Source organism: Crinia signifera, chromosome 11 (genome assembly GCF_055691185.1).
Source record: "Crinia signifera chromosome 11, ASM5569118v1, whole genome shotgun sequence".
Classification (NCBI taxonomy): Eukaryota; Metazoa; Chordata; class Amphibia; order Anura; family Myobatrachidae; genus Crinia; species Crinia signifera.
In genome coordinates, this window is record NC_139227.1 from 84,141,525 (window position 1) to 84,168,182 (window position 26,658).

General features: G+C 42.7%; 1 protein-coding gene across 1 annotated transcript in view; it reads left to right on the plus strand.

Moving 5' to 3' along the window:
- LOC146045082 (mucin-5AC-like) overlaps nt 1-26,658 on the plus strand; it is a 110,624-nt gene that overhangs the window by 14,039 nt on the left and 69,927 nt on the right. The window contains exons 5-6 of the mRNA XM_083163766.1: nt 14,300-14,343; nt 16,270-16,341. Coding sequence (XP_083019892.1) covers nt 14,300-14,343; nt 16,270-16,341 — 116 coding nt within the window. The remainder of the gene's footprint in view (nt 1-14,299; nt 14,344-16,269; nt 16,342-26,658) is intronic.

The following is a 26,658-nucleotide window of genomic DNA, read 5'->3' on the forward strand; positions in this document are numbered from 1 at the left end:
TCGGTGGTTTTTTGATAGACAGATGTCTGTATTTTGTGAGAGGAGTCAATTGTGATCAGGACGTCTAGATAATTAATCGACGATGCATTCATACTGGACGTGAATTTGATAGGTAGTTGCAGATTATTAATTTGGTTGATATAAAGTTGTAATTCGTCCTGACTCCCACGCCAAAAGAGTAGCAAATCGTCTATGTAGCGCGTGTACATGACGATGTTTGTAGAGATAGATGGATTATCCAGAAATAAATTTCTCTCCTGCTCAAACATATAGATGTTCGCGATGGAAGGCGCCACCGGCGAACCCATCGCACACCCCGTAGTCTGAATAAAGAATTTGCCATGGTGAATAAAATAATTGTGGGATAAAGTAAATTGTAACAGCTGTAGAAATAGTGAAATGGGAATACTGTTGAATTTTTTCCGCAATAAGAAAGTTTGGACTGATGCTAGAGCCTCGGCATGGGGGATAACAGAGTAAAGGTTTTTAACGTCCAGTGTACATAACACCATCTTGTCAGGTAACGCAGGAAGAGTATCCAATTTATTCAGCAGGTGTGTGGTGTCCTTTAAAAAGGTAGGTTCTTGTGCGATTAGAGGTTGTAAAAATGAATCCAACCATTGAGATATAGGATGCGACATCGAATCAATAGCCGATATAATCGGGCGTGGAGGGGGATGCACTTCATCTTTGTGGATCTTCGGGATCGTATAAATTACTGGTATGCGTGGATGTTCTATGAGTAATTTATTGCATATTTTCTTGTCGATTTGCCCGGTATTTGCCGCCTCCAATAGGATTGATGTCAACTCCTTTTTGAACGACTCGGTCGGGTTACCCCTTAATGCACGATATGTGTCATCATCGGCAAGTAATGCATCCAGATTGGCAATATATACGGAGCGGTCCTGTAGGACAATGCCCCCGCCTTTGTCGGCGGGGCGTATGATGACATTTTGTTGTTCCGATAGATGTTTAAGAGCTGTGCGTTCTTGCCGTGATAGATTATCCCGACTAGGAGTGGTCGTAGTGGCTTGTGTCGACATGGTTTGGTCGAGCATCCGATTAAAAGTTTTTAGAGTCGCGTTGGTAGATGGTGGATCAAATGTCGTGGATTTACCCTTAATAGCTGTGCTGGATACGTGCGTTCTGATATCGCTTGGTTTATGCTGGAAAAATTCTTTTGTTTTTAGGGTGCGGTGTAGACCATATAGGTCGATTTTCCACTGGAGGTCTTGATGATGGGAAGTGGGGACGAAAGACAATCCTCTATTTAATACCTTAATTTCTGAGTCTGTTAGGTTATGACATGATAAATTGAAAATCAGTTTTTCTTGCCCTTTGCAGGCGGTTTTGTAGATCCTTTGGTTTTGGCCCCCACGTCGCGAACATCTACGGTTTTTGCGCGAGTGAGTCTGCCTAAAGGGCCTGATTTACTGGTCGAAGGTTCATCAGAGTCTTGGACCTGAAAGTCACTGTCACTGTTCGATGGTGAATCCTGGCGATAGTTGGGGTTCTTTTTTCTCCACGATTGACGCGGTCTATTATATGGGCGAAAAGGAGTAGGTTGTGTACCGTTAAGCCATCGGTACACTTGGTATTCCTCATAATCGGTTTTTACGGTGTTAAGCTTCTTTTGTTTGAACAATATGAGCTCTTCCTTGTATTTGAGGACCTGTGACTCCAATTTTTCCCACAGTGCTGCATGTTTTTTATCGTCCAGGATTTTCTTATTGATGGTTTTTAACTCAGTAATCTTTTCTTTGGTTTCCGCCAAGATGCGACCAGATTCCGATATCACCAATACCATCAGATCCATACTTGCTTTATTTAATATGGCGATCCACGTGCGGCAGAAATCGGCATTATTTCGGCCGATTGTTGGAATATTTTTAATGCGAAATCCGCGTGGGATCATGTTTGCACGGAAATAATCTGACAGTGATGTACCGTGAAGGAGAAAGTCAGTCTCTTTTTTCAGGTATTTAAATAGAGTGTTGTATAATTCGTCCGGGGTGTTAGTATCCACTTTAGGGCTAAGATCAGTCTCAAACAGAATTGCGTTGACTTGTTCCTGGGAGTAGGTGAAGTGATCTCCCAGATGAGCTTTGATGTCTAAGAACGATGCTTTCTCCATGATTCCAATGTCCCGACACTAACCGTGTCTCCACTGGAGGATAGAGAATGTCAGTCCTGGTAGATAAGACGGTATAAATGAATGGTAGCTTTGAAGTTAGGGGGTTGTTCCGGTGCCTCAGCGGAGGACTGGGACCCGCAATGGGTAACCAATCCGTATATATGCAATAACAGAGATTGGCACTCCAGATAAACGAAAGATGGTCAGATGCCGCGGTGCCTTCCAAACGAATAATATAGGGAAACTTCTCCTAACACTGTGAGCCAAAAGGATGGCGTATTGTGGTAGAAAAAAAGAGGCAGCACTCTGCGGGCTTTGTCAAATATAAATAAAGTGTATTAAAGCATGGGATTGGACAACGTTTCAAAACCCGAAGGTTTTTTCCTCAGGTCCACAAATAGCAAAAGTAGCAGGTTGACAAAAAACATTTTCTTACCTCCCGTGGGAGACTTTTAAATACCAGCAAAAATAAGTGCAAGACGATCCCCCTCCATGGAGCGCTCCCCGGCGTCTGACGTCAGTTCCGGTACTACTGTCCAGGAAGTGACTGTAGTCTTGGTAACATGGATGCTCAATGCGCTCCCAGCGCTGACTGGATTATCCAGTCAGCGCTGGGAGCACATTGAGCGTCCATGTTACCAAGACTACAGTAACTTCCTGGACAGTAGTACCGGAACTGACGTCAGACGCCGGGGAGCGCTCCACGGAGGGGGATCGTCTTGCACTTATTTCTGCTGGTATTTAAGGTAGGACTGTATGGTCACTTATTTGTTTGTACACCTTGACAAAGGGGCAGTTTGGAGCCCCGAAACGTTGGAGCAGTAAATAACCACTTTTGACTTTTTGCAAATCCTATTGAGTGCCGCTGCTTGCTTGCTACAGCTCTCTCTCTCTCTCTCTCTCTCTCTATATATATATATATATATATATATTTATATATATATATATATATCATTGAGTGGTTGCAGACATTCGCATCAAACATCCAATATCAAGCCGAGGTGCTGATTCAGAAATACATATGCAGCAGAGAATAATGGCACTCCTCCGGACTTGGATAAACTGCTTTTCAGTCCTGTGTCTGTATGTGTATATATATATATATATATCCAGACGAGGGCACTCGCAGGGACTAAAAAAAACAACAGTACACAGTATGATGGATATCAACATTTCAATCCATTTTCATCGGGATACAACCAGTGTATAATCAAACAAATCTTTAACTACCCTCCACTCACCAGCAGCCCTTCCAGTCACGAATCTCCTGCCGTGTGCGGGTGTATTCAATGCAGTCATCAGGCACGGACCTTAGAGCGAGACAGCACTGTCAACAAAACTAAACTAGAATAATAACAGTGGAAAAGGCAGCTCGCTAGTACAATTTAACAAAAAAGACAAATACAGTAGCATGAAATGCCTCATTAATGAGGCTTGCAGAACATGATAACTCAACCTTCATACTTTATACTAAATCGGCTAAACCATCACAAAATCATGAACAAGAAATCACATTATTACATTAATGTCACATTAAAATTAATAATGAATGCACAAATGCACATTACTAAAGCTTAATAATACTCGGATCAAAAACATCCAAGACCTAATTTGTCATTGGGACCGAACAGAACCAATGTGTTCAACCGGGCAATCCACTTGGTCTCACACTGGAGTAACCATTTACTCCGGTCTCCCCCTGTTAGTGGACATTCAATATGGTCAGTCATGCGGAAGCGTAGTGGAAATACCGTGAGTGTGTTCAAGGAAATGACAGGCCACTGGCTGATCGCTGGCATCCGTATTGATGGCGGCACGGATGGCAGAATGGTGTGCCACCATCCTCTCCTTGGACATCAGCTCCATCTTCTCAATATACGACTTACCGCATTGGCAAGCACTTTGGTACACTATAAATCTAGACTTACAAGTTAAATAAATAAGTTAATAATACTATTTTAATAAACAATTTTTATTATTCCACACAGCGCTGTTCAAACTTTGTGTCTTTTTTGCTCTAAAACCCAAAGGGGGTTAGTTGTAACCCCCCTTTGGAACAGCTGCAGTGAGGAATAATTAAGCAATCAGCGCTCATATCCATTATATTGTGTGGCTTACAAGTTAAATGATGTCTAATTTAAAAGGATTGACCCATTAATGGATGTTGGAATTTGTTACCTTTAAGCATAAATCCACAAGTGGTGCATCCACAAGTGAAGCAGCCCCACACTTGTTTAAAAAATATGGTAAGGTTTCCTCACATATCAATCCGAAACATCAGTCTTCACTAAAGGATCTTTAAGATTTTTTTCCCCTCTTGTAAAATGATAGTGACATTGTCCTTTAGGGGCAATTCACTGTCTGAAGTAATCAGTGGCCAATGTCTTTTCGCCACTATATTAATTTTAAAACTGCTGGTATTATAGGTTGTGGCCCCCGGGAACATGAGTGTATCCTTCCAATTTTCCTTAGCAGTTAATAATTGATTTCAATCTAATAACAGTGCCTTGTCCCTAGCTTGCACCAAATGTTTCTTAGGGTAACCCCTCTCCTGGAACTTCCCAAACCTCTTGTTGATCTGTGTTTGTGACTAGGATATATCACTGTTAATCCTCACTACTCGCAAAAATTGTGAGTAGGGAAGCCCGGATTTTAAAGGTTCAGGATGATGACTCTGGTGCTGAAGCAAATTGTTATGATCTGATTTCTTGGAGAAGAGAGTAATGAGAATGCCAGCATTAGTCTTAATGATCTTCACGTCAAGATACTTTCTTGTTGACTCATACAGAACGTGTACTGAATGGGACCATTCTAAAAATTATAATGCTCAATCAATTCAGCAAACTCACTCCAGTCTCCCCTCCAAAAGATCAGGAGGTCATCTATGTACCTATATAGGATTTTAGCGGCTGTGCAAAAGTCTCTAAATGAGATCTCAAACTTCTCAAATATTCGTGTATGACGGTACGACAGGAGATCCCATTACACAGCCGCCAACCTGCAAATAAAATTTTCCAGCATGAATGAAGTAGTTCTTACATCTCTAGCAACTATATCGTTAAGAACAAATCAGGGCCAACATAAGCCTCATTATCTTGCAAAAACCTTTTTGTACACTCCAAGCCTACAGTATTGAAGTGTACAAACTGTTGACATCAACAGAACGGCATACAACATCCCAACCAACACTCTTGAGATGAGACTGATTGAAGTCCTCTAAAGTATTCAACAAGGAGGTAGTATCTAGTAAATATATCTCATGGTTATGATACAGGGTTAGAATAATTAATCTAACTATGTGGAAACCACTTGAAAGAGGGAACCTCTTGCCTTGATAATTGGGCGTCCGGGCAGCTTAGTCGAATGTTTATGCAGTTTCAGAAATGTATACAATAATGGAGTTATTGGAAACTCTGGAATAAGTGCCTTTTTTCAATTTCTTAGGGATGATTTTGGCATCCACAGCTTGTGAAAAAGGAATGCCTTTTGACAAGACATTGATCTGGTCAAAAAATCCAAACATAGACGCACTCATATCGGACATGGTGGCCAAAAAGAAAGAAAATGAGTGGTGGCAAAAAAACACCACCGGGCAGAAAAGCCTGGTTGTCAATATGTCATCTTACAAGTTAACCCCCATTGAAGAAAAGGTTCTTAATACAGGCTTATCTTTTGTGCCAACCAATATGTTTGATTCTTTACAATGTCAAGTAGAAGTGCATGATCTTCAACTCAAATTGTGACTCAAAGAGTTTTTCCATAAACTAAGTCCATTGTTCCACCACAGGTGCGCTAAGTAATACCAAAATTAAATTTCGACCCTCCATCCTCAAAAAGCCTCAATTAAAGCGTTTATAAGAGTGTTGGATCAACAGGCAGGTACGGTTGTAAAACAGCCGGCCCCGGACCGTAATAATTTAGCAAAAGTGGGATGGACAGCAGTAAAGAATTTGTCTAAAGAAACTAAAAAAATCTATTTTTTATAAAAGAATTGGAAAGTTGCATACAACAAGAGGTGGATGCCAAAATTATCCCTAAGAAATTGAAAAAGGTACTTATAGTATTCCGGAGTTTCCAATAACTCCATTATTGTATACATTACAATTTTTGCAAGTAGTGAGGATTACCCTAAGAAAGGGGTTACTCTTAAAAAAACATTTTGGAACTGTTGTTAAAAAGCAATTATTAAACGCTAAGGAAAATAGGAAACATGCACCCATGTTCCCGGGGGCCATGACCTATAATACCAGAAATTTTAAAATTAATAAGGTGGTGAAAAGACACTGGCCACTGATTACTTCTCGGAATTGCCCCTAAAGGACACCCGGTTACTATCGTGTTACAAGAGGGGAAAAAAAATCTGTTAGTGAAGACTGATGTTTCAGATCGATTTGTGAGGAAACCTTCCCTTTTTTTAAACAAGTGTGGGCCTACTTCAATTGTGGATGCACCACTTGTGGATTTATGCTTAAAGGTAACAAATTCCAAAATCCATTCATGGTCAATCCTTTAACTTGTAAGTCTAGATTTATAATATATCAAATCGTTTGCCCATGCTGTAAGTCATATATTGACAAAACAGATGTTCAAGGAGATGATGATGGCACACCGATCTGCCATCCATGCTCCCATCAATATAGATGCCAGCGATCAGCCGGACCAATTGATTGACCAATTAGGTCTCGGCTGTTTTGATCCGAGTACTATTAAGCATTTATGTATTCTTTATACATTTTAATGCGACAGTAAGCGTAATAATGTGATTTCTTGTTCATGGTTTTGTGATGTGTAGCCGATTTAGTATGAAGAATGAAGTTGAGTTATCATGTTCCGCAAGCCTCATTAATGAGGTATTTCATGCTATTTAAGTCTGTTTTGTTAAATTGTACTAGCGAGCTGCCATTTACACATTTATTATTCTTGTTTAGTTGTGTTGCTGTCTCACTCTAAGGTCCGTGCCTTATGACGTCATTGAATGCACATACACACAGTGGTATATTCATTGACCGGAAGGGCTGCTGATGAGTTGATGGTGGAGAGTATTTAAAGATTTTTTTGTTTTTACACTGGTTGCATCCTGATGAAAATGTTTTGAGCATTGAAACGTTGATATCCATCATACTGAGTACTGTCGTTTTTTAGTCCCTGCGAGTGCTGCCATCTGTATCTGTATATGCTGCCACTGTAGTGGTTTGTAGCATGCACCGAGGGCAAGTGGGTGAGACACAGGAGTGCCGACTCGGCTCTCTGGAATATATATATATATATAATTAAACATAGTTACGGCACTCTTCTTGCAAATTGATTTATTCAATAACAGCAATAACATTTCAAAACACTACAAACAAACTCTTACCTTAAATCTCCTAAGGGTCAGATGCCGGTGTGGAGATTTCTCCCGCGCCGAGGCTGACCTGAACTCCCGTGTGACATCATCAAGCAGGGCCGTACGCACTCCCTCTTGAAGTTAGTCAGTGAGGCTAAACAAAATAGTTGCTATGGTGATGTTAATACGGCTAGGACGTCGTGACCATAGTGACTGTGTACATGGCAACAACACTATAAAAGAATTATGGCGATATAGAGGTATCATCCAACGGTATCAGCATTAGTCTACACAATATGTAACCATAAATGGAAGGATAATTGGATATCTGTAAAAAGATATCAATCCCTTGTAATGAGTATTTTAACAAGCTAATGCCACTACCACATATTAATACACAAGATCCTTATTGTTATCTGTAGTATATATAAAGATAGTTTATGTGCATTAGCTAGATAAGTTAGAATCTCTTTAAGAATCTTGCAGTGGGATAGAACATGTGACCAGGAAGTAAGGGGATAGAGGAAGGAGAAGGACAGCAAGCATGTGGGGATGTCTAACTGTACTCCTGCAAGTATGATTTATACATAAGAAATAAAACATCTAATCTTCAGTGTGCAAGATTAATTGAAAGCAACAAAGGTATGTCAAGATACAACAACTGGCGACGAGGATAAACTTTTGATTACTTACATTCAGCAACTACAGTATATATTCCTCAGTAATCATGGCTGACATGCTAGCATTAATTCCTCAGTTTCTGCATACTGATGCCCCTAATGCAGCAGAATTATGGAGAAAATGGCTTGGCCAGTTTGAACACTTTATTGAAGCCATGGGGATAACTTCTGACAGCAAAAAGAAAAGCATGCTTCTTATCAGTGCTGGCCCCAAGATATATGAACTGTATGATACTTTGCCAGAGGAAGACACCAGGGATTATAACAAATGCAGGGGCTCTCTGAATGCATACTTTGCTCCAAAATGCAGCCTGTCACATTCAAAATACTTGTTCAGGACAGCTATGCAACTACAAACTGAATCTGTTGATGCATATATTACTAGATTAAGGATTCTTGCCAAACCTTGTCAGTTCCATGATGTAGAAGATGAAATTAAGCAGCAGTTAATTGCATTTGGAAAATGTGGAAAGTTACGCAGACGTGCTCTTAAATCTGAAATGACGCTGACTGAACTGCAGCAATATGCTAGAAGTCTAGAACTTTCAGAGACACATGCTAAAGATATGGAGAGGGGTATGAACCAGCTGCAAGTGTGCAATAAATTACATACTGACACAAGCTCCATTCTGGAGACAGGGAAAGCTAAAGCATGTTACAGGTGTGGGCGCCCCTATCCACATTCAGGAGACTGTCCTGCAACTGGAAAAACTTGCACTGCATGTGGAAAAATGAATCACTTTTCCTCAGTCTGCAAATCTAAAGAAATCAAGTCTACACACAGACAATCTTCACAGCAATTTAAAGCCAGGCGAAAAACAGTGCGTTGTGTGGATCAGCATTCTACAATGGATCTAGCTTCAGAATCATCTGACAGTGATGACAAGTCAGAAGGATTTATCTACATGATTCATCAGGTTGGAAACAACAAGGTCAGTCCAAAAACTGCAATCACTTTGGAACACACTTCTGTTGACTTTCTAATAGATTCCGGTGCTTCTGTAAATATAATGGATGCTACCAGTTTCAAGAAGCTGCATGGCAATATCATTTTGAATCCAACATCTGTGAAAATATTCACGTATGGTAATAAACGGCCTCTTCCACTAAAGGGTTCTTTTGACATCATTGCACGCAAAAATGACAAAAAGACAAAAGCTGTATTTTATGTCACCAAGTATGCAAGAGGTAATCTTTTGGGATTGGATACTGCTTCAGAGTTGGGTCTTATACAAATTGTGGCACATACTCATGATTCTCCTATCTTAAATGACACTCCCAATATCACTCCTGTCATACATGACCCAAAACCACTACAGAGTGATGTGGATGCTTTACTACAGGAGTATGATCATCTTTTTCATGGCATTGGAAAACTTAAAGATTATCAAGTTCATCTTCACATTGACCACTCAGTCATCCCAATTGCACAAGAACATCGGCGCATTCCTATAAATATAAGGAAACAAGTGGAAGAAGAAATACAGACTCTTGAAGACTTAGATATAATTGAAAAGGTATCTGGCCCAACACCATGGGTATCCCCTATTGTGGTAGTGCCCAAACCAGGTCAACCAAACGCAGTGAGAATATGTGTTGATATGCGTCGTCCTAATGTTGCCATCAAAAGAGAGCGTCATATTACTCCTACTATGGATGATATCATACATCGACTCACAGGTGCAAGTTTCTTTTCTAAATTGGACTTAAATAAAGGTTATCATCAACTAGAACTTGATGAAGAATCACGTCAAATAACAACATTCTCAACTCATGTTGGGTTACGACGATACAAGCGACTGTCATTTGGAATCATATCCGCAGCAGAGCTGTTTCAAAACGCTATCCGTCAGGTCATACAGACGGTCCCAAATGCCATAAATTACAGTGATGATATCCTGGTTTTTGGAACAACACGCCAGGAACATGATGAAGCTCTGCGTCAAGTGTTGCAGTGTCTTCAAGCTAAAAATTTAACGCTGAACAGAGATAAATGCGTTTTTCTTCAACAGAAACTCAAGTTTTTTGGTCACATCTTTTCTCAAGATGGAGTGAGTCCTGATCCACAAAAAGTCCAGGCTATCACAAACATGTCCAAACCTGTCAATGCTGGTGAAGTCAAGTCATTTCTTGGGATGACTAATTATTGCTCCCAATTCATTCCAAATTACGCTACTCTGACTGCCCCACTTAGGGAACTCACAAAGAAAAATGCTAAGTTCCTATGGACTTCTTCTCAATCACAAGCATTTGATGACATAAAACGATGTCTGCAGGATAGTGTCACAATGTCATATTACAACACTGACTGGAAAACAGAACTTATTGTGGATGCCAGTCCTGTTGGGCTTGGAGCTATCTTGACTCAAGTAAATACACATGGGGATCATCATATTGTGGCATATGCAAGTCGCAGTTTAACAGAGGTGGAAAAGCGTTACTCTCAGCCAGAAAGGGAAGCTCTTGCAGTAGTCTGGGGTTGTGAACGTTTTCATCTCTATTTATACGGCATTGAGTTTACCATCCAGACTGATCATCAAGCTCTAGTGACACTTTTTGGAAATCCAAATGCCAAACAACCAGCTAGGATACAGCGATGGGGCTTACGTTTGCAGGCATATCATTTCTCCATCATTCATAGAGCTGGTGCTGACAATCCCTCAGATTACATGTCCAGACATCCCTTGCCTTTTGACACATTGCAATCTACTCCAGTGGAGGAATATGTGAACTTTATTATTAACAATTCAATTCCTGATTCACTAACTAGTGCCGACATCAAAGAGGCTTCTTCTTCAGATAATGTTTTGTCAGCAGTAAAACATTGCATTACGTCCAATGATTGGCGACTGGGACAGTTTTTATTTTCAACTAATGAGGAACAAGACTTCCGAACACTTCATAAACATTGTCAAGAACTTACTGTACATGATAATTCAATCATTCTCAAAGGTGACAAAATAATCATTCCAGCTGCTTTGAGAAAGAGGGTAATTGATATTGCTCATGCCAGTCATTTAGGACTTGTAAAGACCAAACAACTTCTACGTGAAAAGGTATGGTTTCCCTCCATGGAGCAACAAGTTGAATCGGAAATTCGTAACTGTATGACATGTAACCTTCTTTCTACACAAACTAACAGTGAACCATTGCGGATGACTGATCTACCTGACAATGTCTGGGAAAATGTTGATGTTGATTTCTATGGGCCAATGTACAATGGAAAATACCTATTAGTCGCTGTGGATGAATATTCAAGGTATCCTGTTCTTGAAATAATATCTTCAACGTCTGCCACATCTGTCTTACCAGCGTTGGACAAAATATTTACTACTTATGGAAGTCCAGGAACAATAAAGACTGATAATGGTCCGCCATTTCAAGGTGATGATTTCAGCAAATTCATGAAACATTTTGGAATTCGACATCAAAAGATTACACCCCTGTGGCCACAGGCTAATGGTCTTGTTGAACGTTTCATGCGTAATCTGGGAAAGCAAATAAAAATTTCTAAGGTATCCAGAATTCCAATTCAACAATCTCTAAATCAATTTCTTAGACAATATCGCTCTGTGCCTCATTCTACAACAAATGTCCCTCCTCAGACATTAATGTTTCAAAGAAAAGTAATCAGATCCACTCTTCCAGAAATCAATTTGACTCCTTCATCTAGAGATCTTCAGGTAAGAAAGAAGGACTCTGACAATAAACAAAAGGCTAAACAATATGCAGACCGGAAAAGAAGAGCTATTGTTTCAGACTTACAAGAAGGAGATCGTGTTCTGGTGAAACAAAAAGTAGTACGCAAGGACATGACGACTTTTCATCCAAGTCCACTGACTGTAGTGAAAAGGAAGGGAACAATGGTTGTTGCAGAAAATGACCATCACACTGTGACAAGAAATGTGTCCCATTTCAAGAAGATATTCCCATCCTTTTCTTCTGATGCACCAAGTCAAGCTGATGTCAACACACCACCTATAACATCCTCAACACCAAGTGATTCTATTGTGTCTGTTCCTTTGAGTGAAGGATCATACATTCAGACGAGAAGAGGTAGAGCCATTAAACCTCCCACAAGGCTTATTGAGCAGATATGACTTTCAATTTATGGTTCATAATTTTTTGTTCTAAAATGTTTTTCAAGTTTAATGTGTATTGCATATTGTGGGTCACTGTTTATGCTCAAATGCAGTCAGTACATTGTTATGTTAAAAGTAGTCATTTACATATGAAAGGAAGGGGGAGATGTAGTATATATAAAGATAGTTTATGTGCATTAGCTAGATAAGTTAGTATCTCTTTAAGAATCTTGCAGTGGGATAGAACATGTGACCAGGAAGTAAGGGGATAGAGGAAGGAGAAGGAGAGCAAGCATGTGGGGATGTCTAACTGTACTCCTGCAAGTATGATTTATACATAAGAAATAAAACATCTAATCTTCAGTGTGCAAGATTAATTGAAAGCAACAAAGGTATGTCAAGATACAACATTATCTAAGGCACTTATCAAGAAAGCCCAGACGCTAGGTACCAATGAACAACCTTTGGCACGCCATTTTGTTCAAGCTGCCCACAATAGATCCAGCATCAAATATCGCATGATAGACCAAATCCCTGAATCTTTTAGAGGTGGGGATCGTGGCCACAAGCTGCTAGAATATGAGTCCTGTTGGATTTTACGTTTTGGCACATTACGCCCTAAGGGGCTAAATAAGTCAGCTGGTCTTAATCTCTTTCTATGAATTTGTATATAAATCCCTTCTAAAATTTGTTATATTTTAGTCAAATAATAATATTTCCAATAAATGATAGCCATAAGTAGAGTTTGCACTATAGGCTATATCATACTTAATTGTTTTATGTTCAAATGCATGTATATAAAAAACAGAAGCAGTAAAGCGTTAATTATGTATTTTGAAAACTATATGCAAAGGACATCTAACTATAGTGCCTTAGTAGCCCGCAACAGGTATTATTATTATTAAGTACCCACGTGCAACTAACAATAGTCTCAGTTTTGTTCCCCATAATAACTACCAGTGAAGATAAAATAAGCATGGGTAAAGATGAATGACCTCTTATTGTCTTTCATTAATAATCTCCATTGATCTTGTTCTAATGTCCTTCCATAGAGTACAGTATATATGTGTATTCAAAGGATTATATCAGTTTTGTTTGTAAAAGTAGGGATATTTCTACTTGCCTTTTTGCCCTATTCTATCCTGACACTGACCACATTAATGCACGTGAAGCCATATCGTGGTATATGAACACCAGCCGTATCGGGATATTTGAATACCAGTTTCGGCTATATTTTCAATGTGTACACCCCAGAGGTTGTCTCACTATATATATATATATATATATATATATATATATATATATATATATATATATATATATATATATATATATATGTATGTATGTGTGTGTGTGTGTGTGTGTGTGTGTAAAAACCGCCAAACCGACTGATCTCGGTGTATTACCCCTGAAGAAGTCCCCAAGGGACGAAACGCGCAGGGGTTTCTAGACCTATACACATCTAAGGTCAAATCAGGAAACAATACACCTATGTGAAAATATCCACAGGAAAACTTCTGTATATTGTTCAGAATAAATGTATTTTATACTTTTTTACCATTTGGAATAAACATATTCTATTTTTAAATATGAATCTGTTGTTGGTGAAACACATTTAAGCGCACCTCTACATCTTTCTTTCTATCTTTTTCCATTGGACCTCTATTAGCAGCGAGGCCCTAGAGTAGTGCTGCTTTCCAAAAAGCGCAGGACAAGGTCACAACCCCCCTTCCTATTGTGATATATATATCCTTTGGGATCAGGCTCTTACACTGGGGAGCTGCTGTCCTAATCAAGCATTTCTGGACAAGTGTATACACCCTGCGCTTGTCAGGCGAGCTCAGTTTAACCCCTAAAGGGACTGCAGGTGTCAACGCACCTTTCCTAAACAAACTTCATTATATATATATTTAAAAAAAAAAATCCCTTTCTTTCTATCAACAAATTGGTACCTTGCTCCAGGTGCCAAACATCCTAGTTTCAGTTCTGACTGGATGGCGGATGGCGTGCAAAGGTTTAGCTATTTACAGTATATGCATGTTTACAATGTGCTTACATGTTTTTCTTCTTTCAGTTATTGTTCTGAAAACACATCTCCGGCCTGCATCAAAGTACAAGGTACATCTGCAGTATATATACAGTTAATGTATTCTATTTTACATGTGTGTTGTTATTTCTGTGCTGTTTATCTTGAGTATTATATGAAAAGCTGTATATGCCTTGGTTTGTAGAATTAATTAATGAGTTGATTTTTTATTTATTTATTGATTTATTACATGTTCTGTTGTGCTAAACAATTGGGAACAAAACAATAATAGAATAGAAATAAAACTAGATTGTGTAATATGTAAAACATGAAAATACCAAGTATACAGACGCTACATCGGGCTCTGCCTCCGCAATAGCTGCATACCTCCCAACTGTCCCGCATCCCTCCTGCGGCTGGCAGTGTCCCGCGGCGGGAAGGGGGGCAGTTGGGAGTTCCCCCTGTCAGATGCATGCCCAGCGCTAAATAGACGGGGGCCTATGGGCCATGCCTCCACATTGTCAAAAAAGGCTTGTGGCCGCACAAGGAGATATTTTAGGCCCCTCCCCATTTTCAGTAAGCCACACCCACAATTTTGGGCGCGCATCTGCGGTGCAAGCCTTTGTCCCTCCCTGCTGGACCTAGAAGTTTGGAAGTATGCAGCTGTGTAGTCAATCCCTGTAGAGAGAACTGAAAAATATCTGTAAAAACAGCACTTCTGTGAGAAAAGACACTGGTACTAAAACTTTACAAGTGACTTGATTGGTTTAAAATACATTTACAAACATTTATTGCTGCAATTATACATAAAAATAGCACATCTTTATTCTGGCAATGCAATTGTTAAATTCATGATTGACTAATTCAATAAATAAATTAAGCACCTGTCTCTGGTGAAAAGATCAATCAATAATTTGGACAGCCAATAAACAGTTCATGGGAGTCCTGTTCCTATTAAGACCTTTGGGTGTATGATGGTAAGGGGGCAGTAGGTAAAGAATAGGAAATTGTCCACTCATGATTTGAAGGGTCCCAATGTGCTATTAGCACTTGTATTTAATTGGAATATCCCATGGAGTGGCAGCTGGCAGCTGGCAGTCTGGCATTGATGGACCAGATGGTTGTAGATTTATAGGATCCAATGTATTTGCCTCCTATATTGATACTAGCAGGCCTATGGTCTGAATCAGCTACTCCAAATGTACTGTAGTCCATGTTGCTCTCAGAGCTGTGGTGCTGTAAAAATGTTTCAGGATGGGATGCATTAAAGTGAAAATGCAGAAAAAAAAAACAGTTTTAGGGTTTTTTACTGCATTTTCACACACACACTAAAGCCCCTCCGCCAGGATACCGTTGTGGGGGGTATTGCCAGAAAAAGATGGCAATACCCTGTAGAAGCCTATGGGCTTCTCTCCACTGCGCTGTGTGAAGACCCGTTATGGATCCCTCCCAGCATAACCTGAGGGCCCGCGCCATCAAACCGCGCATGCCCTCACACTTGGTAGTCCAGTGCCTGATCCAGCGCAAAGGACAGGCATTTTCTCAAGAGCTGTCATTTGCATTAGTAATCACATATTTTAGTGCATATGCGATTATTATGAATGCAGTAGGGCCGCATTACTGTTAATAATTAACACAGGAAAATGCATTAAGAGGCCATTTTCTATTCACTAATACACCATGATCAGCAGTTATCATTAAGTGCATGAAATAACTCAGTCAAAGTTTTGTACATTCTCAGAGATACTGCAAGACACAGAAGTACAGCACATCAGCCCTGAGAGTGTTTAAAAAAGTCTACATACTGTATATCTTTGGAAATACAGAGACATATTTAAGACTCGCTGTTGTTTATTGCACCAGTTTCAATATTATTTTATGGCTAATTGTGAAATTGCTTGCTCCTTTGTTGTACAATTTCTACAAAACGGTTCTATCTTATTTTGTTCTCCAAAAGGTTACATACTGTACAGTAAGTTACAACTCAGTGATGTTTTTTATTGTCTTATTCACTGTAGGCTGTATATCGACAACTACATCCTCCACTACTGTCACCACTACACCGACAATCACCAGTCTGACCCCAACAGGTAATTCTTCCCCAGATTCTGCAGGTGTGGCCGGACTCAGACAGCATGGCGAGCACAACAAGGCCCCTTGCGGGCTCACTGCTCTCGCCACACTGCGGGCACGGTGGCTCGCTACGCTCACCACCTATTCTATTCTCTCTCTATGGGGGTCGTGGACCCCCACAAGGAAGAATAGCCGGTGGCTGTTGGGAACCTGTCTGTCAGTGTTTTAACAGTCGGGATCCCGGCGACCGGTAAATGACTGTTGGGATCCCAACTGTCGGGACCCCGTCCGGCACCCGATTCTGCAAGCTGTTGTCTGTACAGTATTTGCAGACTATCGCATCGTAAAAGCATCATAAGATGACATTTAGGGGCATATTTACTATTTTTGGGTTCTCAGACACGATCGACAGAATTTCTTATCATCCGACCACAATAAATCTGGTCAGCAGAATATACATGTGCTGCAGCCATTCCTGCCAGGTAATATTTTTGAAAACTAGTAGATCATTGGCTTCTATAAGGTAACACCAAATGTAGATGGCAAAATCCTATCAAGGATAAACTGTTTGGCAAATCTAACAGTTTTGCAGTCCCTATAGAAACCGGTATCCAGGCTTTGGATCTACAGTGCCTACATAGACAATCAAAAAGGTTGACAACTATTGGTTAACAGTCAAGAGGTTGACATGGTCAAAAGGTTGATAGTCAAAAGGTCAACAAGGCCAAAAGGTCGATAGTGAAAGGTTGACATGACATTTTTAAGATCGACAAAGGTAGACATGAGTTTTTCGTGATATTTGGATCACACATGCTGGAAGCATGGCGAGTGCAGTGAGCCATGCAAGGGGACGCATACACTTATACGGTGTCCATGCTGACCTATGTTGACAAAGACAAAAAAAACTGAAAACTTCTTGTCGAACTTCTTCGACAATTTTTTTAAAACCCATGCCGACCTTTGACGTCCTTTTCAAAGTTGACATTTTGACTGTTGACCCTTTGACTGCCGACAGTTTGACCAGGTCAACCTTTTGACCCTGTCAACTATTTGTTGTTGACCTTTTGATTGTAGACCTAGATACTGTCAATCTAAAATACCTCACCCATAGAAACCTATGTGGGCAACAGCTGCTGTTGGAAATGGACGGACATTTGTTTTTTTGGGGGAAAATATAATATTTTTTGATAGACATGCCCTTTACAGACATCTTTTAGCCTAATTTTGCTTGTGGTGTATTTACTCATGATGATCCAGTACTCATTATTCATCCACTATTTATATTAAACAAAAAGGTTATTAGTACCTGCTGGTGTGTTGGAGAACAGACCATGCACTGCCAGATGTACCCAGGCCGCTTGTAGTTGGGTTGGAGGAAGGGGATTATGAGGGAAAAAGTGATCCCTTTTTAAACTCCTACTCTCCACCTCCCCTCACCCCTCTCCACTTTTTTCTCCTCACCTCATTTCTCATCTCCCACTCTCACCTCTTTCATATTTTTTTCTCCCCATCTCTTTTTCTTGCCACATCTCTCTCATCTTTCTCTCTCCCCGTTTCTTTTGTCTTTTTTTCTCTCCCAATCTCTTTTTATCTTGCTCTCTCTCCCCGTCTTTCATCCTTTTCTCTTGCCCCATCTCTTTTATCTTTCTCTCCCCCGTCTCTTTCATTTATTTCTCTCCCCCATCACTGTCATCTTTTTCTCTCCCCCATCTGTCATCTTTTTCTCTCACTCCACCCTCTATCTCTGTCTCTCCCTCACACCCTCTCTCACTGCCTGTATATTCCTCACACTGCCTCTCGCTCTTCCTATCCCTTTGTCCCCACTGTCACTCTTCCTATTTTCATGACCTTGCTGTCGCTGTCTCTGCTTTCACTCTCTCTCTTTCCCTGTATCCCCGATGTCACTCTCTCATTTTCTCTCTATCCCCCTCTCTCTCTATTCTGCTGTCACTCTCCCCCTGCTGTGCTTGATCTTTGGATCATACCATGTGGCATAATGTGTAAAGGGCACTAGTACAAGATAGTATAAGGGGTCCTAATTTTATGTATAATGTGTATAAGGGGCATGCGGTGTGGTACACTATTCTTTAAGACACGTCCCCTTTCATGTAGCCATGCCCCCTTTTTCAGAGCGCGCGTGCCAAATAAGGGGGACCCCCACTTTAAAATTTCCAATTCGAGCACTGGGTCAGAGTAAACCACAACAGCAAAGGTATGTAAAGCCAATGTTTCGGGCTATTAAGCCTTTTATCAAGACACAGAAAAAATTAAGTTATACTTACATTTATAGCAAAGAAAAACACCTTGTGCAAAACTGACTGCAGGAGCACTCACTCCAGTGGTATCAATCCAGCGGTATATATATTTATAATTATAGCAAAAAAGCGGTGGCTCTCTTAAAGATGATTTGCCCATTTGTACAGAAAACAGATGACCGATGTGATAGTCAATGTTTCAGAATCTTGTTCTTTAGTAAGGACGAACCTGTAGAAAGAATAAGATTCTGAAACTTAATTATGACAGCAATTGTCTGCTTTCTGTACAAATCACCATTTGAGTGCTGCTGTTCGTTTGCTATATTTTCCTAACCAACCAGTTAGGTATTTGGAGGGCAGGGTGAGTATTCCTTATCCAAATATCCGCTATCCAAATTATTCCAAAATCAGCGGCGTAACTATAGCACTGCAGCACCCGCCACCGCGGGGGGGACGGGACGCTGTGCATGTGGGGGCGCCGGGGGCTGCGGTGCTATAGTTAAACCCCCCCTCAATCCCCCGCAGACTTACCTATTGCGCTGGTCCCGGCGGCTCCGTTCTTCTGCTGAGGGCCACCACAAAATGGCCGCGCCCATATAGCGCATAGTTCTCTGAAACTGTCTGCTGTATGGGGGAGGCCATTTTCTGGTGGTCCTCAGCAGAAGAACGGAGCCGCCGGGACCAGCACGATAGGTAAGGCTGTCACTGTGGGGGATTGAGGGGGGGTTTGCATGGGCGGCGGCAGGGGCTGGCTGGCAACTTTTAGCCTGGGGGGCAAGTCCAGAGCACTGGCCCATAAGTAACAGCGCCTTGTTATTGTTAAATGAAGGTTTTTCGTTTAAAAAATATGTATTAACAAGATTAGGTCTGGAGTTATTATTAGAGATGTGCGGGCTCGGATATCAGAGATCCGAGCCCCCACGGACGTCATCATTCCGAGCCCGATTCCGAGCAGCGCTCGGAGATTCCCGCCTGACTCGGTCCGTCCGCGTGATTAGAACGTCATCTCCCGGCGTCGGATTTCGCGAGGCTTTATAAGCAGCTGCCGCGCCCCCGCCATCTTCACTCCAGTTAAGTAGTGGGTTGGGAGAGGGTGTGTTGGTGCTGCTGCTGGGGCTTAAACTTGAGCTTGTCCTTGAGCTTTTGCAATCGCTGGTGCTGTCTCTCAGTGCTGCTGTGTAGTAGTCTAACTGTGTACTTGTAGTACTACTGTCTCCTCTGTGCGGTCTACCTCTGGTGTGCTGTGCTGCCTGTAATTGATTATTTTATTTGCTGGGGCTGTCTCCCTCAGTGCTGCTGTGTACTCTGTTCTCAGCTTAGGACAACAGTCTAACTGTGTACTTGTAGTACTACTGTCTCCTCTGTGCGGTCTACCTCTGGTGAACTGTGCTGTAATTAATTATTTTATTTGCTAGGGCTGTCTCCCTCAGTGCTGCTGTGTACTATGTTCTCCTCTGCTTAGGAGAACAGTCTAACTGTGTACCTGCCTGTAGTACTGTCTCCTCTGTGCTGGGGCATACCTCTGGTGCTGTGCTGTGCCATTTATTATATATATAATTATTAATTAATTATATTAAATATAAATATATATATAGTCCACTGGTGCTGCACTGCTGCCTGCACTGAATCTGCCAGTCTGGCGGTCTGTGGTCTGGGGCTCACTGGCTAATAAATAATTAAATACTGCCTGCCTAATAAATAATTAAATACTGCCGTATATCTCTACCTTTGTGGTCTGGGGCTCACTGCCTATACTGCCGTATGTACCGTCTGGTCTGGGGCTCACTGGCTAATAAATAATTAAATACTGCTGTATATCTCTACCTTTGTGGTCTGGGGCTCACTGGCTATACTGCCGTATGTACCGTCTGGTCTGGGGCTCACTGGCTAATAAATAATTAAATACTGCCTGCCTAATAAATAATTAAATACTGCCGTATATCTCTACCTTTGTGGTCTGGGGCTCACTGGCTATACTGCCGTATGTACCGTCTGGTCTGGGGCTCACTGGCTAATAAATAATTAAATACTGCCATATATCTCTACCTTTGTGGTCTGGGGCTCACTGGCTATACTGCCGTATGTACCGTCTGGTCTGGGGCTCACTGGTTAATAAATAATTAAATACTGCCTGCCTAATAAATAATTAAATACTGCCGTATATCTCTACCTTTGTGGTCTGGGGCTCACTGCCTATACTGCCGTATGTACCGTCTGGTCTGGGGCTCACTGGCTAATAAATAATTAAATACTGCCGTATATCTCTACCTTTGTGGTCTGGGGCTCACTGGCTATACTGCCGTATGTACCGTCTGGTCTGGGGCTCGCTGGCTAATAAATAATTAAATACTGCCGTATATCTCTACCTTTGTGGTCTGGGGCTCACTGGCTATACTGCCGTATGTACCGTCTGGTCTGGGGCTCACTGGCTAATAAATAATTAAATACTGCCTGCCTAATAAATAATTAAATACTGCCGTATATCTCTACCTTTGTGGTCTGGGGCTCACTGGCTATACTGCCGTATGTACCGTCTGGTCTGGGGCTCACTGGCTAATAAATAATTAAATACTGCCATATATCTCTACCTTTGTGGTCTGGGGCTCACTGGCTATACTGCCGTATGTACCGTCTGGTCTGGGGCTCACTGGCTAATAAATAATTAAATACTGCCATATATCTCTACCTTTGTGGTCTGGGGCTCACTGGCTATACTGCCGTATGTACCGTCTGGTCTGGGGCTCACTGGCTAATAAATAATTAAATACTGCCGTATATCTCTACCTTTGTGGTCTGGGGCTCACTGGCTATACTGCCGTATGTACCGTCTGGTCTGGGGCTCACTGGCTAATAAATAATTAAATACTGCCGTATATCTCTACCTTTGTGGTCTGGGGCTCACTGGCTATACTGCCGTATGTCCCGTCTGGTCTGGGGCTCACTGGCTAATAAATAATTAAATACTGCCTGCCTAATAAATAATTAAATACTGCCGTATATCTCTACCTTTGTGGTCTGGGGCTCACTGGCTATACTGCCGTATGTACCGTCTGGTCTGGGGCTCACTGCCTAATACTGGCGTATCTGCCGTCTGGTCTGGGGCTCACTGCCTAATACTGCCATATCTGCCGCTGCAGTGCCACTCTTACATGAGCCACGTGTTTGTGCCGCACACTTGTGTGGCTTAGCATAGTTATCCAGCTACCTCAGTGCAAACTTTGGCAATAAAAACAATATTGTGAGGTGTCAGGTGTTCAGAATACACTGGAAATGAGTGTAAATGAATGTTATTGAGGTCAATATAGCGTAGGAGCAAAAAAACCCACCAAATTCTGCGATTTTAGCTGTTTTTATGCATTTTTAACAAAAAAATCAGAACCCAAAACCCCAAAAAATCCAAACACAAAACACTTAGGAGGTGTTTTGCCAAAACCCATTAGAACCCAAAACCTCAAGGTAATCAGAACCCAAAACCCAAAACCCAAAACCCGAAAAGTGGCCGGTGCACATCTCTAGTTATTATGCATAACCCCCCCCCCCATAATAACACCACAGACTGCTCCCCTGCATAAAATTAAATGACACCACAGACTGCCCTGTATTAAAAGAACAGGACACTTCAGGCTGCTCCCACTGTATCATTATTACCAGGACACCACACCCTGCTCCCACTGTATCATTATTACCAGGACACCACAGGCTGCCCCCCCTGTATAATAATTACCAGAACACCATAGACTGCTCCCCCTGTATAATTAATACCAGGGCATCACAGGCTGCTCTCCCCCCTGATATAAGAGGGAGGACCCCCCTGATATAAGATGGAAACCCCCCTGATATAAGAGGGAGACCATCTGGATATAAGATGGAGACCCCCCTGTTATAAGAGGGAGACCCCCCTGATATAAGAAGGAGACCCCCCGTTTATCTGGCACCTTGTCCAGTGTATGAGAGCCCAGACATTGCCCAGGATTTCCTGAAGAGCAAATGTACAATGAGCACCTGTTACTGACACTTATTATTGCTAAATTATTCAAGTTCCCCTCGGTCAACGTGATACAGGAGGGTGTCATCTCACCCTCTACACAAAGGCGTACAACAGCCGACAACAGCACAAAGTGTATGCCACACATCCAACACTGTCATGACAACACCTGCATGAATGGACGGTACTCCACAGCCAAGGAGTTACAATGTGATGAGGGCCCAGAGGTTCGGGTGCCCCTGTATCCCTACTATCAGAGATCGAGATATATATATATATATATATATATATATATATATATAGATAGATAGATAGATAAATAGATATATAGATATATATATATATATATATATATATATATATATATATATATATATTATACACACACACACATACAGTTTTCACTCAGGATAAATAACATCTGCTCCAGGTGTCCTTGCCATATGAGGATAGATAGACCAATGGGACACTGTCGGTGACCAGGTCGGCACTCCGGAGACTTACAGCAAAAATAAAGACACTACACCCCAGTCGGTGTGGTCCACGCTGACTGGGGTGTAGTGTCTTTATTTCTGCTGTAAGTCTCCGAAGTGCCGGCCTGGTCACCGACAGTGTCCCATTAATAGATATATATATATATATATATATATATATCACCTACCAGGTTCCCAGCTGTAATTAATGTCAGCTGGCCCCTCACCTGGTCTCCAGCAGCTTGGGGGGTTAATGATAACATCACAGGAACCTATTCGTGGACCCTCCTCATTAGCCTCAGGATCCAGAGGCTATTGCAGGGTTAAGTAGCTATCAACTATTAAACACAACAGACTGGGCCAGCATGCTGGGATTTGTTGTGCCACAGTATCTGGACCGCCCACCCAAACCTGTCAGAACCCTGGTTTATTTATGGGCACTGTCTGATAGTGTTTAGCAGCCCAGGGGTATACACAGCACTGTACTAAGGCAGCATACAGATAGTGTAGTGGATAGTTGTAACAGTCCCTGCACCAAGGAGCTTACACTCAATTTGCACTACAGAAGACCAGAACCCGGGGTACAATATTCTGGTGCCAACAAGGTTTGCAATCTAGTAGTACAACACAAAGGCATGACCAAAGATTACACATTACACTGAAATGTCTCCTGCCCACAGAGCTTACAATCCATCTCGCTAGCTGGAGGCAGGGGGAGCACTGAGGCCACTATGCAGTGAGTACAGGCACTTTCCTGGAGGGAGATCAGCAGCCGGCAGGCAGTGCCCCCATATATCCCCCTCCCCAGCTAAGCTTAACCAGTGTAGCTTCATTAAAGTGTTTAATCTCCTTGATCTCCAGACCCCCAATAAATGTCACCTTGCTGTCGCAGGAACTGTCAATGCCTTTTAAAGTTTTGCCATGCTCCGTCAGTGCTGCTCTGCTGCGGCTCCCTCCGTCCTCCGTCCTCCGAGTAATAGTATCTGACCTCCGACCCAGCCTCCCTAGACACACGTGTGGGCGCCGGCATCAGCGTCTGTCAGACTGTCACACTAAATCACAGTGCCAGAACTCAAGACGAAACAAATGTAATACAGGCGGCCGGCCCTGCATATTTATGCCTGGACACATGTCCTCATGCAGGAGGCCGGCGGCCATGTTCCTGTAGCCGCGGTGCCGCGGAGTGGATGAGTTAACATATAAGGCGGCCCGCAACAGTACATGTTAGAGCGGCCCGGGGGGCACATGGCATCCTGCCCCCCGGCCCAGCCCGCCCCTGGGTGGCGGGGTAGGGGTAGGGGTGCTTGGCTGGGCGGCGACGGGGGGGAGGGGGGCCCCGCCCCTAACGGCGGGGGGGGGGGGGGGGGGGGGCGCCCAAAACGTAGCTACGCCCCTGTCCAAAATGTTCTTTTCTTTTGCTTTAAACCTACTGGCTACATCTGTAACTGGCACTACTGGGGAAATAACATGTAACTGGCAATAAATATTTGCAAGGACATGATTGCTTGGCATGTGGGGTGAAATGTAATAGGGTGCGATTTTTTTGTAAGTAAAGAAATCGCACCAAATCGCACCTTTAAAAATCGCATTTTTTTGCCATGAATTCGCATATGTAATGAGATGCAAATTTGCGGCAAAAAAGTGCGATGTGGTGCGATTTTGGGCGATTTTTAGTCATGAAAATGTGCGCATTTTCAGTCATGAAAATGTGCACATTTTAAAACATGCGATTTTGTGTAAAAAAAAGAGGGGGGAAAAAACTGTGTGGGGTCCCCCTCCTGAGCATAACCAGCCCCGGGCTGATAGAGCCGGTCCTGGTTTCATAAAATCACAGGAACAAACAAGTCGGGGTTCCGTGGATTTTATAAAACCAGCACCAGGCTCAAGGGCTGGTCCTGGTACCCAAAATACGGGGGACAAAATGAGTAGGGGTCCCCCGTATTTCAAGAACCAGCACCGGGCCCAACCAGCCAGCAGGGTAATGCCACAGCCGGGGGGAGAATTTTTATACAAATCCCCCCGGCCAAAGCATTCATCCCCCTGACCGGTAAGCATGGGCAGGGGTCCTGGGGGAGTGGGGACCCCCCCCCAAAGAAGGGGTCCCCCCCTCCAGAACTTACCTGCCTATGCTGAAGCCCGGGGCTGTCCTCAATGCCCCTGGGCGGTGGGCATCGAGCTGATACTTGTGTAAAAAATAGAAAAACTATGTATTGTTGTATGAGTCCCAGCAAGCCTGCACCACATGCAGGGACTTGGAGAACCACATGTCCCAGCATGTGGGCATTAAAGGGCCCACTGGCACTTGTTGTTCCACAGTAATAAAAATAGTAAAATAAACACACAAACACACAATAAAAATAAAACTTAATTACATCCAAAGCCCATACATACTGATACTTACCTATCTTGAGCCCGTCTGTGGGTCCCAGGGTCCAGTTCCGGTGCCTTGGTTCCATGGCTGTTCCGGGGTCCGGGGCTCTAGGGCTGAAGACTCCGGGGTCCCGGATCTGAAGAAATCCATGGGGGACCTGTGGAAGGAAATCCTACTCATCAGGTCCTCTGGCGAAGATCCCGTCATCTTCTCCGTCTCTGCCGTAGTCCACCGCATCAGCCGCCAGTACCCGATAGGAATGTTTCATCTTCCGCGCCTCTCATCCGAATGCTTGTATTGGCCGCCTAGCGGCCAATCAGAAGCTGATTTTCTAGGCTCCTGATTGGCCGCTAGGTGGCCAGTAGAATCATTCGGATGAGAGGCGTGGAAGATGAAACATCTCTGCGCCTCTCATTCCAATCGGGTAACGGCGGCTGATGCGGTGGACTACGGCGGAGACGGAGAAGATCTTCGCCAGAGGACCTGGTGAGTAGGATTTCCTTCCACAGGTCCCCCATGGATTTCTTCAGATTCAGGACCACAGACTCATCGGCCATGGAGCCCCGGAACCAAGGCACCGGAACCAAGGCATCGGAACCAGACCCTGGGACCCACCGACGGGCTCAAGATAGGTAAGTATCAGTATGTATGGGCTTTGGATGTATTAACGTTTTTTTTTTTATTGTGTGTCTGTGTGTTTATTTGACTATTTTTATTACTGTGGAACTACAAGTGCCAGTGGGCGCTTTAATGCCCCACATGCTGGGACTTCTCCAAGTCCCTGGCTTGCTGGGACTCATAGTTCCACAGCAATACACAATAGTTTTACAATTTTTTACACAAGTATCAGCTCGATGCCCACCGCCCAGGGGCATTGAGGACAGCCCCGGGCTTCAGCATGGGCAGGTAAGTTCTGGAGGGGGGGGGGGGACCCCTTCTTTTGGGGGGTCCCCACTCCCCCAGGACCCCTGCCCATACTGACCGGTCAGGGGGATGAATGCTTTGGCCGGGGGGGACTTGTATAAAAAGTCTCCCCCCTGGCTGTGGCATTACCCTGCTGGCTGGTTGGGCCCGGTGCTGGTTCTTGAAATACGGGGGACCCCTAATCATTTTGTCCCCCTGTATTTTGGGAACCAGGACCGGCCCTTGAGCCTGGTGCACGCATATGTAATAGGGTGCGATTTTTGGTAAATCATCGTGATCTGTGCATGGTTCTGTCAAATTCACCAGCCAGAACCTGGTCTAATTTT